We start from the raw sequence: 14410 nt of genomic DNA on the forward strand, positions 1-14410 counted from the left end.
TTACTGAGAGAGTCATGGGAGACATCAGCTGCTGCTCTAAGAACAAATGTTGCCTCCACCTGTGTCACAAGAACCCTGTTCCGCTGGTTACATCAGTTAGAAGATTATATCCAGAGCGGTACCTCCAGAGGAGATCTTCTGGCCTCTCCTGAATCTGTCCGGATTGCAGCAAGAACTTCGGTTCTCTCCAATACCGCAAGAAGGGGCACTATGGTTAAAGAGGTGAAGTGGTGACATCCTTTCTAAATCCAAGTTATGCTCCATACCTTTCAAAGGGGAGTATGTGTTTGGTCCAGCGCTGGACAATTTATAGGAGAAGGTGTCCGATTAAAAAGAAATCTCTCCCAGAACCAAAAACACCCAAAAAAGAGGCGATTTCGTCCCCCTCAAACATATAATCCCTCAAACAGAGGAAAGGGTAAATCTGGTCTCGAGCTACCCCAAAGGGGGTAGAGGTAAAAACATTTTTCAGTCCCAATGTTCTGATAGGCAATGACGCCAGACAAGTAGGGGGCAGGATCTCCAGATTCTTCAGGCAATGGGGGAAGATGACATCAAACCGCAAGATCCTAGACTGGGTCAGGTCAGGAATAAAAATAGAATTTTCCTCCTTTCCTCCTCAGAGACTGGAAATAACATCTCTCCTGTCAGCAAAACTTCAGAAAGTTCTAACATCAGAGCTTCAACAAATTCTATCTCTAGCAGTAATTACTCCCGTGCCAGAAGCAGGGCAAGGGACATTACTCAAGATTGTTCCTGGTTGAAAAAACAAACAGAACCCACCGGGTTATCACCCTGAAGCGGCGGAATCAGTATATTCTTTATCAAAGATTCAAAATGGAGTCTGTAAAATCCACGGTTCCTCTGATCGGGAAAAACTTGGTAGCCATGACAATAGACCTAAGAAACGCATATTACCATGTGCCCATCCACCCAGATTACCAGCGTTATCTGAGGTTTGCTGTCTCACTAAATCAGACAGTATGCCATTTTTAGTTTTTTTTTTTCTAGCTTTAGTTTACGTAGAAAAAGCAGTGTCTCAATGAATATTGCGTCTTAAAGGGATTGTCCCCTTTCAGATAATGGTCAGTTCTGGCTGCGGTATGTTAAAGAAATAGATCAAAACGCAGCAACAGCATTCAAGGTAAAAAAAATAAAAATTGGAGCGTCTTTTTTTATTAGTACATCACAGAATATATTGATCTATTACAAATTAACGATTATTGAAATAAAGAATTTTTTTTTTTTTTTTTTTTTTTTCCAGCTTTGGTTTACTTGCTAAGGGTCTCATAAACGTATACGCTTTGGTTTTCTTGACATTGCTTTTGCTAGCAAGATAAATTTTCCTTTTATTAATAGAATTATTTTCTAAATGTTTACATCCCGCCAAACTTCTGAAATCTGAAACTGTTCATGTTGCAGCTGTGCCGACTTCTTGGTGAGGAAGGCAGAACTAGAGACTTTACGTGCCGAGCCCCAACAATGTGAGGATGACTTGCAGTACGTGGCTTTCCTCATGGAGTCTTGTATAGGTAAGTTGGACTTTAGACTGGGACTATATTGAGGCTGGTTCATAGACTGCCGTTCTTCTCGGCAAGTCGCAACCAAAAAAAAACATTTGCAGGTCACATGAGTCACTCAATTTAAGACTGTTAGCAAACTCAAGTGCGACTAATAATTCAACAGGGTTGTTTTGGGTTTTATTTTGTTCTTTTGTGACGGTCACATTGACAATCATTAGTTTGTAATTTACTTTTGCATTCTAACTGAATATTCAATCCTTCTCTTCAAAAGATTTCTCTACAAAATCTCAAGAAAAAGAAGTAAAAATAAAACTTTCCAAAGGGAAGCAGTCAAATAAAAAAGGCAAGGCTCCTGAGATCACACCTAGCCCTCCAACAGATGACTTTCTCAAGGGTGTTCAGTTTAAGTTTGTGGAAACCAGAGACTTGGCGAAACCTCCGGAATCTCCTACTATTGCACTGTCATCTCTGAAGAGCCTTCCTCAGTTTGTGTCGCATACAGTAGAGTGCACGTGCTCCATGTGCTCAGACCTCGTCCTCGCCCTGCTTTGCACAAGGTGGCAGGTTGCTCAAGCAGAAAATGACCCCCAGAGCCGAGCCTTGTTACCATCTGCTCTAAAGCGTTGTCAGTCCATTACCCTCAGATTTTCTAAAATTTTGCATCGGCTCCTGTGTGCAAAGTATGCAGAGCTGGGAATTACTGATGCGCTCACTGCTCGGGTTTACCAGGATCTAGTGTCCCCTCCTAATCTTCCCGAGAGGATGTTAGAAGATGGTTTACGCTTTGTCTCTTCTCGTCCAACTACTTTTCCCAAGCACTGGATGGCGAGTCTTCTACTAGTGAAAGCATTAGACTCCATTTACAAGCTGGCAACCAAACATGGTGGATGCATTGCAGATCTCTTCATGCAGGTGTGGGGCTGGAAACCTCAACAAGAGGCAATGAAAAAAGCGGCCAGTCTCAAGAGCAACATGACCTCTTCAGTATCATCTACCAATAAAAGGAAGGGATCTCGCCTGATTTCAGCAGATTTTAATGACATATTTTCTCAGGAGGAATCTGATTCCTCTCTTCCTTCTGCGCTTAGCAAGGCTCAAACTCCGATGCGAAAGGACCGTCTGAACTCCCAATCCAAGCCTCTTCTATCAACGCTCTCCAAAAAGAGTTCAGTCATCGTCTACAATGAAGAGTCTTTCCAGCCAGAATTGGAGCCGAGAGCTCCAAGAAGACGTAAGACTAGAGCAGTGATCAAGGTGAGGCCTGACCGTCGCCCTGTGTGTGACAATACTGTCTGTGTATCGTGGTAAGAAGGGACTAGTGTTGGAGGCTTCTCTAAACTTTTACCCGTTTTTCAGGTTGATTTCAGCGACAGTGATTTGGAAATGCCAGATGACACTGACAATGATCCAACTTGGAATAATAAAAATCCAACGGAGCGTGCCAAGCCTGGTACCCGGGGAAGAGCAAGCTCCAGGAGCTCTGCAGCACCTGCTGTTTCAGAGTCTGATGAGGATGACCTGACCACAAAGAGCCGGACCAGAAAAGGAAGAGGAAGCACAAAAAAGGCTCCAAAAGAGAGCAGCTCTCCTGGCATGCAACGGCGGCGTCCACAAGGAAAATTAGAAACTGCTCCCCTGGAAGTATTACGCTCAATAGAGGAAGAACCTGAGTTGTTAGATTTTAGCATTGATGAACTGCGGGCATCTGATTCGGAGGACCCCAAACCATCAAAAGGTAATTGGCTGGTACCTGAAGGTTCTGGTATAGTCTGATGTAAAAACTTGCAAGGTAGAACATGAAAATCCCTGTTCTGAAAACTAATTTTTGGTAACTGCACAAATGGATACATTAAGGGAGTAGTCCACTACTCAGACAACCAATTCTCAATCACTGATGTTCCCCCTTATAAAATAACAGATACTCAACTCTGGCATAGATGCCGTACTAGCAGTGTTGGTGCCGGGTCTCCCGGGGCTTGTGTGACATTGGCTGCATGGATTGCATAACGTAATCGGGGCTGGCTTCACTCTCCCTTTCTTCTGACTTGATTGACCTCCGGAGGAAGTCGGACCTGCAGCGGCTATCACTTTCCCTAGATATCTGATTTGTCTGAAGGAAGGGAGAGTGAAATGACCGCTGATTTGGCTATATGGATCCCGTGAGGTAATGGCACACAAGCCCCGGGAGAGTTGGCACCAACACGACTGGAATAACGCCCAAACCAGAGAGCAATATAGTTGCTATCATTTTATAAGGGGGAAACCTAGCGATTGAGAATGGGCTGTCTGAGTAGTGTACAATCCTTTTAAGCATGTGATATTGTGAATGTTGGCCTGTTGTCACTAGTATATATGGAAAACTATCAAAGCAGAGTAAGGCTGGGTCTACATATAGCTGGCAGCGATGCATAGAGGTTTTCACATGGCGTTTAACAAAAATGCCGGCTGTAAACTGATAGCGGAGTTGATCACATTGCTTGCAATGTGATTGTTCCCACCTGTCTGGCAAATCTGTTGTTGCACTGGATAAGTGTAGGTGTAACCCAGAGACCGGATCACAACCATTCCTATAAAACCGAACCTGATACTAAGGATTAGTGATGAGCGAACATGTTCGTTACTTGAGATTTACGAGCATGCTCGAGTGTTTTCCAAGTATCTTCAGTGTGCTCGGGTGTTATGTTTTAGTCACTTCGTGCTCATGATTTACAAGTGTTTGACAGCTTTAATACATGTGAGGAATGCCTGTTTCTTAGCTTTAATACATGTGACGAATGCCTAAGAAACAGTCGCAAATAATGAGCACGAGAGCGTTTGAAAATACGCGGTGAGCACCCGAGCATGCTCGCCGAAAGGGTTAGCAGAGCATAGTCGCTCATCACTACTAAGGATTTATGTGGACAAGCCTAAAAGATCTCCCCTAAACTAACCAGAGAGCCCCATTTTCCTAGTCCCCATGTGTGAGCTTTGATTTCCTTTACCCATGTAACCATCAACTGATGTTTTCACTCATTTAGTCATCTGCCACCATCTTGCAGATAAATATCTGGAGGTTCGCTTCTCTGGACATTATTCATTTTCCACCCTGGCTGCTACATCTCCCATAGTAGGGATAGTACCCAGCCCTTTTTATTCAGATAGAAAGATGGCTGCCTTCAATGAAACTGGATTATGAGAGCCACTTGTTTTAGGATTACCTAATATTCTAATATCTAAGATTTGTTGTATGATATTATATATCCCATAAACTAGGTCACAAGGGGCAAAAATCCACGAAAAAGGAGAAGGTGGCAGAGTGCGAAATTCTTAGAAGAGACGTTGGAGGGGATCTGCAGACCTGGACGTCAGGAACGCGACAGCGGGAAACGCATGCAAATATTTTCACTTTTTCTGGCCTTTCTTCTTCTCTACCAGATACATTCAGTAAGTAGACCTCACATGAAATGGAAACTAGCAGAGAATTCGGCAGTGGATTACAAGTGCCCTGACTAATGGTCCCTGGCTGATAACTACTACTATACACAATGAGCATTGTATCGTGGATTGGTGTCAGATGAGATGTTCCTTTCATACCTTTTTATGAGTGTATTTTATAGCATGTAATAGTCCTATTTTATCTCCCTAGTGTGAATCTCCTCTTGATGCATTTTCTTCTCTCCAGGTATCTCTGATCTCAGCTCCGTCTCGTCTCTTCTTTGCGAGGCTTTGGCGTCAGTAGCCCATTTTCCGCCTTGTGCCTTATACTCCAGATTATGCCGGCTTCTCGCCCTTTGCTCTGGAGGACAAGACCCGTATATGACTGCTCTGCTAGTTAGTGAATCTGTTTCTGTCACGTTGCGACATCAGTTACTTAGCGACATTCATCGGAAGCGAAGGTAACATACGTTAGTAAATTATGTGCAACTTTGAATAACTTTTGCTGTGAAAAAGAGAAAATTTGTTACAAACGCTTCCTTGGAACAGAACTGATCCTTTTTGTATAAAATATTAACTCTTTTAATAAAGTGGTTTAATTAAAAAAAAAACTCCAAAGGGATGAGATGTATGTAAAGGATATGCAATCACTTTCTGATCAGTGGGGGACTGACTAGCGGTTTTCCCCGACAGTGGCGCTCCCTGCTGTGCTAAACCAGTACTGCAGAGCTTTAGTCCAGCAGTCAGGCCGACAGTGATCACTATGTGATGGTATATCCTAGCAATATGTAACCCTTTCTGTGATGAGGAGGTTTTCTCATCTGTTCTCATAACATGGATATTGCAATAAATAACCGATTTTCTCATTTTTTACACCACTTTCCTTATAACTCTGCATTATACCATTCCTCTGTTTATACCTCCTAAAATAGTGTGTGAATAAATTATGAACTGGATGTTACCATTTATGATGTCTATACAGTCAGCAGGATAGGGCCATGTTCTCACACTGACAGCGTCCAAATGGGTAACGCTCCGCTGTCAGCTCAATCATACATTTCATGGAGGAATAACCGAATTGGCACAACACAGAGCTCTAAGAAAGATGCTTCAGAAAGTTTATGGCTATTATTTACTAAAGCGAAAATGGCTGACAGATGGGCTTTAAAGGGAACTTGTCAGATCCCCTATCTGTCTTCGACTGCTACTGTAGCAGTACTCATTCTCATTTCTTTAAAGGGAATCGTTAAGTAGGATTTCACCCACCAAACTATTTATAGGTGCATGTAGTTCTTTCAAAGACAAGTCCAGCAATACCTTTACATGGCCAGTCTGTTCCTCCATTACTGAGAAATCAGTGTTTTAATTGAATTTAAATGAGGTTAAAAAGCCATTTGTACATCTGAAGCCTCTGTCACTCCAGCTCTATTGCACACCCAGTGCTGCTGCCTTACGCTAGACTGGCAGCCTCTATGCTGTGTAACTTCAAGCAAAAGAGTCATCGGTAAAGTACTAGGAGGTGGCGCTAGGTGGGGAGTAGAGCTGGAGTGACAGAGGCTTCAGATCTACCATAGCTTTTCAGAATCATTTACATATCGACTCAAACTGATTTCTTAGTAATGGAGAAACAGACTGGCCATGTAAAGGTATTGCTGGACTTATCTTTGTAAGAGCTACATGCACCAGTAAATAGTATAGTGGGTGAAATCCTTCCAGCAAGGTGTGTGATGTGGATTGCAAATGATGCAATGTAATGTACTTTTCTCCTGCAGCTTTGCATATGCAAATGAGACAGGACTAGCCTTTTGAGGTGTCTTTTACAGAGCTATTCCTGCCTTGGATCTCTAGCCACACCTCCTTGGGGCATGACTGGCAGTTTGGTCCCACCAGAACAGGGATTGTATGCATTCTGCTTGCTGGAGATCATTAAAAGATCTGTGGCAGGACTAGTCCGGTCCTATTACCATATGCAAAACTGCAGGATAACAGTACAGGCTCCTGAGAATGCAGCATTAGTAATCCACATCTAACACCTTATCAGATTATAGGATCTCCTTTTATAGGTGGATTAGATTTCACAAACTAAGCTGCTTGTTTTTTTGCCTGTCACTCTTGTCCATGCCCCATCCATGGTAATGGAAATAAGCTAAAATACTGCTCCCTGCCCACAGACCAGTGCCAGTGTCCCCGAAATAAAGCATTTGATTTCACATCTCTTAGGAAATTAAAGAAGGAGGGCTTGGTTGACGTGACTGACCAGTTACAGTGCCTGTCTCTAGATGATCACAAGGACCCCCGGGTTCAGTATCTCTCACAGCTTGAGGCTCTTTTCCAGTTCCCAAAACAGTCCCTACAAGCACATTCACTCAAGGAGCAGATCACTCAGATCCCAGCAAGTATGTATGATTGTTCTGGAGCCGGACTGGTCTTCTCACCATTGTGGTAGAAGTTCTAACCCGGATCTTCTATCTTACAGACACGGCGGTGTGCATACTGACCTTAGCGGACTCTCAGACCAGGAGTCCTGGAGATACCCTGCTACTTTGTAGGCTCGAACAGGGGAACGCTCCCGTTACTGTACAAATTCCTACATCACATCTGAAGGTAACCATCACATCTCTGAATAGTAAATAGTTATGTCAGTATTGGAAGACTAAATACCCGGGAGTAGGACACGTGTGGGTTTATTAGGGGGACTGATTACTGTTAGATGTGCCCATGTCTCAGCTAAACTTTAAAGGTGTGTTTCCACCTCGTACATTTATGGCATATCCAATATCGCTGGTGGATGTTGGTTTCTGCCATCTATCTTAAGACTGAGGCCCCGCTGCTCACGGTCAGTGGACAAGTGGTTAGAAGTCCCATACAAATGAATGGAAAGGGCCAAGCACGTATATGGGATCTCTGACCATCTCTACACGGACAGCAGCATGGGACGGGGCCACGATTGTGTGAGAGATTGCCGGCATCCAGATTTAACAAATATGTGATCTGGGAATACCCCTGAAAACAGGTGCTGTGGACGCTAATCCCAACAACTCTTAACATGGTGCCATTCAGCAAAGAAGGCTCTGCTCGTGGAACGTTTGCCTAAAAAGTAGTCACACCCCGAAGCACAAGGTCCCTCTTGCCCATTGAGAGTTTTAGGGCTGTGGTTTAGGCTTTTGATATGAGAAAACTACCCTTCTCCTATTGCCACATATAAATAATATACCACTACTGTTTTTCCAATAGTTGCCTCTGAGCTCGGCACTACAAGAGTTTGATGAAATTCAGAAAGAGCAGAAAACTGTCAACTGTCTGACTGATAAAAAGGAATGGTGGGCAGGACGCACGGCTCTGGACGGCCGCATGAAGGTGCCCAGCAGTGCTGGAGTTTGTTTTCTTTAAGTTGTGTAAATTATCTTCTGAAAAATGGAGTGTGAGAGAAACCCTTGGTATATGCTTTTGACTGATGGAACCAACAACTTGACAAAGCCTGGTTTTAATAAATTGGCCCCATTGAAGCACAGCTGTGTGTGATTGCAGGTGGACGCACTTCATCCTCACTATTCATTTATTATTAGTCTTTTGGTGAATGTCTTGTCTCCATTGAGATCCCAGTACTGTGAGCTATCTACACCATGGGGGTAATGTTCATACATTCACACTGCTTTTCCTTGTAGGCTTTAATACAGTCACTAGATGATCAGGTGCTCGGATGTTGGAAGAGTCTGCTGTCTCCACCATGCTCCATGGCAGCATTAGAAGATGAAGCTAAAGGACTCTCCAAGGCCCTTGCCATGTGTGGCTGGAGGAGATCAGAAACTGCACTTCTGAAGGTGACTAGTTAAAGGGTTATTCCTTATAACTTAGTTGTCCCTTATTTATTGTTGGGAATCTGATCGTTGAGGCTCTGGAATCAGGGAACAGTCTCTGCAGGGCCCCATTTTGAATGTAGCAAGGTGCACATGCTGGATCTCTGCTGTCTTCATTGCCTATGGGACTGTCAGAAATGGCTGCTGTGCTCGACACTTCATCCCTCCCATAAGCGATGAATGGCGCTGCAGTCAAGCGTTGTGCACATTCACTTTATTCCAGACTGCGGAGCCAGGTACCTGGGTTCGAGCCCCCAGATTCAGGATCACTTGGCGTTGGCAGTCAGAGACCCCCATAATCAGTAAGTTATCCCCTATTCTAAAGTTAGCAGATTACTCACTATCTTGGGAATACCCCTTTAAAAACTTAAAACAGATAAACGGCTGTACCAAACTAAATTTTAGGGTACGGTCCTATTATTCCCCTTTTTTTTTTTTTTTTTTTTTTTTTTTTTTTTTTTTTTTTTTTTTTAAATTTTATTTGGTTAACAGTGAAATGCATTAAGCATTTCAGGAACACCTGGAAAGGATGTAACACAGTAGTGTATATGTTTTTTTATTATTATTTTTAATCCTGTGTATAATACATCAGCAGTAGCTGTCCCAAGCCCAGGCCGTGCAGCTCAGACTATTGCCTGGCCTGAATACATTACTGCAGCTCTCCGCAGAGGGGATACTATCTCGTGTACATTCAGTGGCAGCACACTGTACAAAGTGTCATTCACGGACGGCAAGCCATAGCACCAAGTGTATTAGATAATTGTATATCTGTTCATTTACACAGTGAATAGGCCTTACTTACTCTAGTACAAAGTACTCACTGTTAGGCTATGTGCCCACGTAGCAGATTTGATGCAGAGCGTTTTTGCCTGCCTCTAGCAGAAAAAACGCATGCAAATTTACATGCGGTTTTTCTGCCAGAGAGAAGTGTTTTTTCAGCGTTTTCGCATGCGTTTTTTCAAGCACTTTTCCAAGTGATTTTGAGCATCACTTGGAAAAGTCCTTGACAAGTTGGTCACACAATATAAATCCATCCAACCGGCATGGATTTATAATGTGTGAACAACTTAGATGCTTTAAATGCAGCATCTATAGTAAAAAAACAAAAAAAAAAAAACTGTATATTCACACCTCCGGCGGCCCCCGGTCTGCTCCCGGCCGCGTCTTCTCTCTTAAGCGTCCCGCAGTGTACTGTCAGGACCTGCGGTGACGTCCATCACCTGACCGCCGACGTTAGCGGTCGCGTGATCATCAGGTGACTAAATGATGTCACCGCAGGTCCTGACAGTACACTGCGGGACGCTGAAGAGAGAAGATGCGGCCGGGGGCCGCCGGAGAGGTGAATATACAGGTTTTGTTTATTTTTAACTTTTTTATTTCTTTTTTTTCACCGCGTGGTAGCCGGGATTAAGAGGAGTTGTAGTCTCGTCTTCATCCCGGGTACCACACGCACCTCGATTACGCTGCAGCGTAATCGCGGTAGAAATGGTCATGCTGCATTTTGCAAACCAATGCGAATTCGGCGCGCAAATTAGCGCATCATGTGCACAGCACATCCGAATTCACATTGCTTTGCATGGCAGACTGTTTTACAAGCGTTTTCGCGGCTGTAAATACGCCGCAAAAATGAGACAAAAACGCTACGTGGACACATAGAATCAATTGTACATTAAGGCTTTCTCATTGCAGGTCATTTTAGGAGGTGGCCAACACTTAACCCCACAGCACATCCGTTCCTTGGTCCAGGGATTTTGTACTTCGGACCCTGAACATGCGGAGGAGCTTCTTCAGAAAGCTGTGGACAGGCTGAAGTTGAAAACTGAACCTACTGTTGGCCATCTAGTTCTCATATTGGATAAGGTGAGCTGCGACATTTTCCGCAGATGACCTACAGTACAGACCAAAAGTTTGGACACACCTTCTCATTTAAAGATTTTTCTGTATTTTCATGACTATGAAAATTGTACATTCACACTGAAGGCATCAAAACTATGAATTAACACATGTGGAATTATATACTTAACAAAAAAGTGTGAAACAACTGAAAATATGTCTTATATTCTAGGTTCTTCAAAGTAGCCACCTTTTGCTTTGATGACTGCTTTGCACACTCTTGGCATTCTCTTGATGAGCTTCAAGAGGTAGTCACCGGAAATGGTTTTCACTTCACAGGTGTGCCCTGTCAGGTCTAATAAGTGGGATTTCTTGCCTTATAAATGGGGTTGGGACCTTCAGTTGTGTTGTGCAGAAGTCAGGTGGATACACAGCTGATAGTCCTACTGAATAGACTGTTAGAATTGGTATTATGGCAAGAAAAAAGCAGCTAAGTAAAGAAAAACGAGTGGCCATCATTACTTTAAGAAATGAAGGTCAGTCAGTCCGAAAAATTGGGAAAACTTTGAAAGTGTCCCCAAGTGCAGTTGCACTTCATAGTCATGAGAATACAGAAAAATCTTTAAATGAGAAGATGTGTCCAAACTTTTGGTCTGTACTGTACGTTCTCTCTTCTAGGTTCATGTGGGTTAGGCATGTGGTTTTGTTTTTTTTTTTGCATGGCGCAACATGTTTTTCTAGTAAAATTAAGAAGATTGGCTGAAACCTGGGTCCTTCTGACCATTGGTGTCTGTTATGTGACATGTCTGTCCCCGGCATGTATTCCAGTTGTTTGGTTTCCTGTATGGAACAGAATAAAGGTATTGATATTGCGTATATAGAGTATGTCTAGAAGCAGCCACCACTCCCCTACTCTTGGCTATCTTTAAAGTTGTGTATCAGATTAAGAAAAGCTATAAATACCCTGTACAGACATAGTTTAATTGTTTTCACAGGACAACCCCTTTATCACCTGTCCATAAAATAGGTGACAACTTCTCAGTGGGACCCTCAGCACTCGGCAGAGTGAGGGAGCTTTATTCACACATCAGTATTTATATGCCAAAATCAGGAGCGTCTCCAAAACACAGAACAGGCGTCAATCTTTCAATTAAAGTTTTTCTTTGGTAGTTTTCACTCCAGGTCTTGGCATACAAGCACTGATGAAAAATACTGAGGTGTGAATGAGCTCTTAGAATGTAGCAACAATGCACGTTTGATCTTTATGGAGCTGCCGAGCTTTACGCTCTGCTTTTTCCAGAATTTCCATAGAGAATGAATGGATCAGCTGTGGTTAATCCAAACCGCTGTTCTATTTTGTAACTAGGAACTGGAACTTCCTGTTCTGGAACACTTGGATCCCAACCATCAGTAAGTTATTACAACTTGTTTTTCACTGTGCATCCCCTTTTAAAGGGGTTGTCCAGCCTTCGGGTACAAGTCTGCAGTCGCTCTATTTGCGAGCGCATGTATGCAAATCGTACAGTTGCTGTCACGCGCATGTTGCTCTCAGTCCCGGAGAATCCTCACAGTACGCCATGAGGATTCTCCGGCATTGAGAGCAACATGCGTGTGACAGCAACTGTACGATTTGCATACATGCGGTCACATGCCGACTAGACAGGCGCGGCCTCGCTCAATACATGTGTACTGAGCAAGGCCTTACACAGTCTAGTCGGAATGTGACTAGAAGTAATGAAATCACATCTTTGCGGTCACATGACTGCCTACTCCTGGTGTCTGCACTGGAGCATTCTTGCAGTGCGCGCTGTGAGGATTCACAAGTCTGCAGTTACTTAGTGATAGCAGACTTGTACCCGAAGGCCGGTCAACCCCTTTAATAAATAATCCCATGCTTGTCATCTGCCACCACTAGTGGGAGCAATCATGGGAGCTTATTGCAAGGAACTAGATAAGGCCATGGCCTCACTATCAGTATTTTTTCTCAGGAGTGCGAGCCAAAACCAGGAGTGGGTGATAAATGCAGAATTGGTGACTTGTTTCTATTATACCTTTTCTCTGATTGTTCCTCACCTGGTTTTGGCTCCCACTCCTGAGAAAAAATACTGACCGAATACTGATAGTGGGGCCGTGGCCTAATAAGAATAATCAGGCCTGAGCTACACTCCCTCCAGTTACCGCCACGAGTTATAGACCTCAATCTGTGTATGCAACACTGGCAATTACACCATTTATAGTATAAAGAACCTAATGACATATTGATATTACTGTAAATTGTGTAAAATAATTAGGTATAAAGTCAAATCGATTTCCTACTTTGAAAGTAAATGGCATATAATCACTGCGCTCCCCCTCTTTGTACAACCCCCCGACAGCACCTCCAGAAGTTGCCTTGGGAAAGCATGCCTTGCCTGTTGACCAGATCGGTGACTCGCCTCCCATCCCTGCATTTTCTGCTGAACTATGGTTTGCTAAAAAAGGTACATTGCTGCTGTTCTTTCTTGTTTTTAGATTGATTAGGATTTTAAAAATGGAAATCTGGCAGAGCCCCGTGGTGTCGCACACATTGGCAGCACTTTGAGAACACCATGTCCTGTCTGCCTTCAGACACGCTTCGTTTTATTGCTAGAGCATATTTGTGGCTCCTATAAACTATAAGTTGGCATCGTTGTCTTATGATGAGGGGCGGTGGGTTTTGGGCCGGCGCCTTCGCTTCTGTTTAGCCGTCTTTGTTCTTCCTGCAGCACCAGCCTCAGAGCACTCTGGTTCATGGGGTGGATCCCAAGAAAACCTTTTATGTCCTCAATCCTCACTCCAACCTACCTGGCACAGAGGAGCGCTTCAGGGATTGGTTCAAGAAGTAAGTTTTCTGACTGTTCCAGCACATTCACTAATTTACCACAAACTTCTATATAAAACCTGCTTATTGTAGACTGAAGTCTGTCGGATCCATTTACGATTTCTTCTGCAATCCTTTCCAGCCCAGTCTGGTTTGTTACAAACATCCATTACACTAAATCTGTTTAGGCTACAACCCCTTAAAGTGGACCTATCTGTTTTGAGAAAAACACAATCTGTGATAGAGGAACAAATGATAAGACTTTTCTCAAATGCATATCATTAGCTAATCGGTTGATTTCCCTCAGTATTAAGGCCCCGTCACACTTGGCGACGCTACAGCGATCCCAACAACGATACGACCTGTCAGGGATCGTTGCTGCGTCGCTATGTGATCGCTGGTGAGCTGTCAAACAGGCAGGCTCACCAGCGATGAGGGGAGCAGCGATATCGTGGAAAGGATCTTTCCGCGATGTCCTGCTCCTGGTTACCAGCCTGCTGAAGCAGGAGCAGGCTGGTAACCATGATAAACAGCGGGTTACTAGGGGCACACGCGCACCTAGTAACCCGCTGTTTATCATGGTTACCACTCTGCTACGGTGAGCGGGAGGTTACTATGATAAACAGCGGGTTACTAAGTGCACGTGTGCCCCTAGTAACCCGCTGTTTATCATGGTTACCAGCCTGATCGCTGCTCCCGCTGGTCACACACAGCGATGTGTGCTGACCAGCGGGAGGGCAAAGACCAAAAAATGGTCCAGGACATTTTGCAGCGATCAGCGACCTCACAGCTGGGGCCTGATCGCTGCAAAGTGTCACACATAGCGACATCGCTGGTGAGGTCGCTGTTGCGTCACCAAAACCGTGACACAGCAGCGATCTCGCTAGCGATGTGAGACGGGGGCTTTAGAGACGCAGGTTTTGGTTTCACTTTACCGAGCGAGT

General features: G+C 43.9%; 1 protein-coding gene across 1 annotated transcript in view; it reads left to right on the top strand.

Annotated features, from left to right (window-relative positions):
• ESPL1 (extra spindle pole bodies like 1, separase) overlaps positions 1–14410 on the top strand; it is a 41300-nt gene that overhangs the window by 21313 nt on the left and 5577 nt on the right. Inside the window, exons 17-28 of the mRNA XM_073662946.1 lie at positions 1423–1532; positions 1795–2777; positions 2880–3258; positions 4776–4946; positions 5185–5398; positions 7158–7333; positions 7414–7541; positions 8172–8294; positions 8603–8758; positions 10484–10654; positions 13003–13107; positions 13372–13487. Of these exons, the coding sequence (XP_073519047.1) occupies positions 1423–1532; positions 1795–2777; positions 2880–3258; positions 4776–4946; positions 5185–5398; positions 7158–7333; positions 7414–7541; positions 8172–8294; positions 8603–8758; positions 10484–10654; positions 13003–13107; positions 13372–13487 (2832 nt within the window). The remainder of the gene's footprint in view (positions 1–1422; positions 1533–1794; positions 2778–2879; positions 3259–4775; positions 4947–5184; positions 5399–7157; positions 7334–7413; positions 7542–8171; positions 8295–8602; positions 8759–10483; positions 10655–13002; positions 13108–13371; positions 13488–14410) is intronic.

The sequence above is a fragment of the Phyllobates terribilis genome, unplaced genomic scaffold (assembly GCF_046119375.1).
Source record: "Phyllobates terribilis strain yellow unplaced genomic scaffold, ASM4611937v1 Scaffold_2__4_contigs__length_985480577, whole genome shotgun sequence".
NCBI classification, from domain to species: Eukaryota; Metazoa; Chordata; class Amphibia; order Anura; family Dendrobatidae; genus Phyllobates; species Phyllobates terribilis.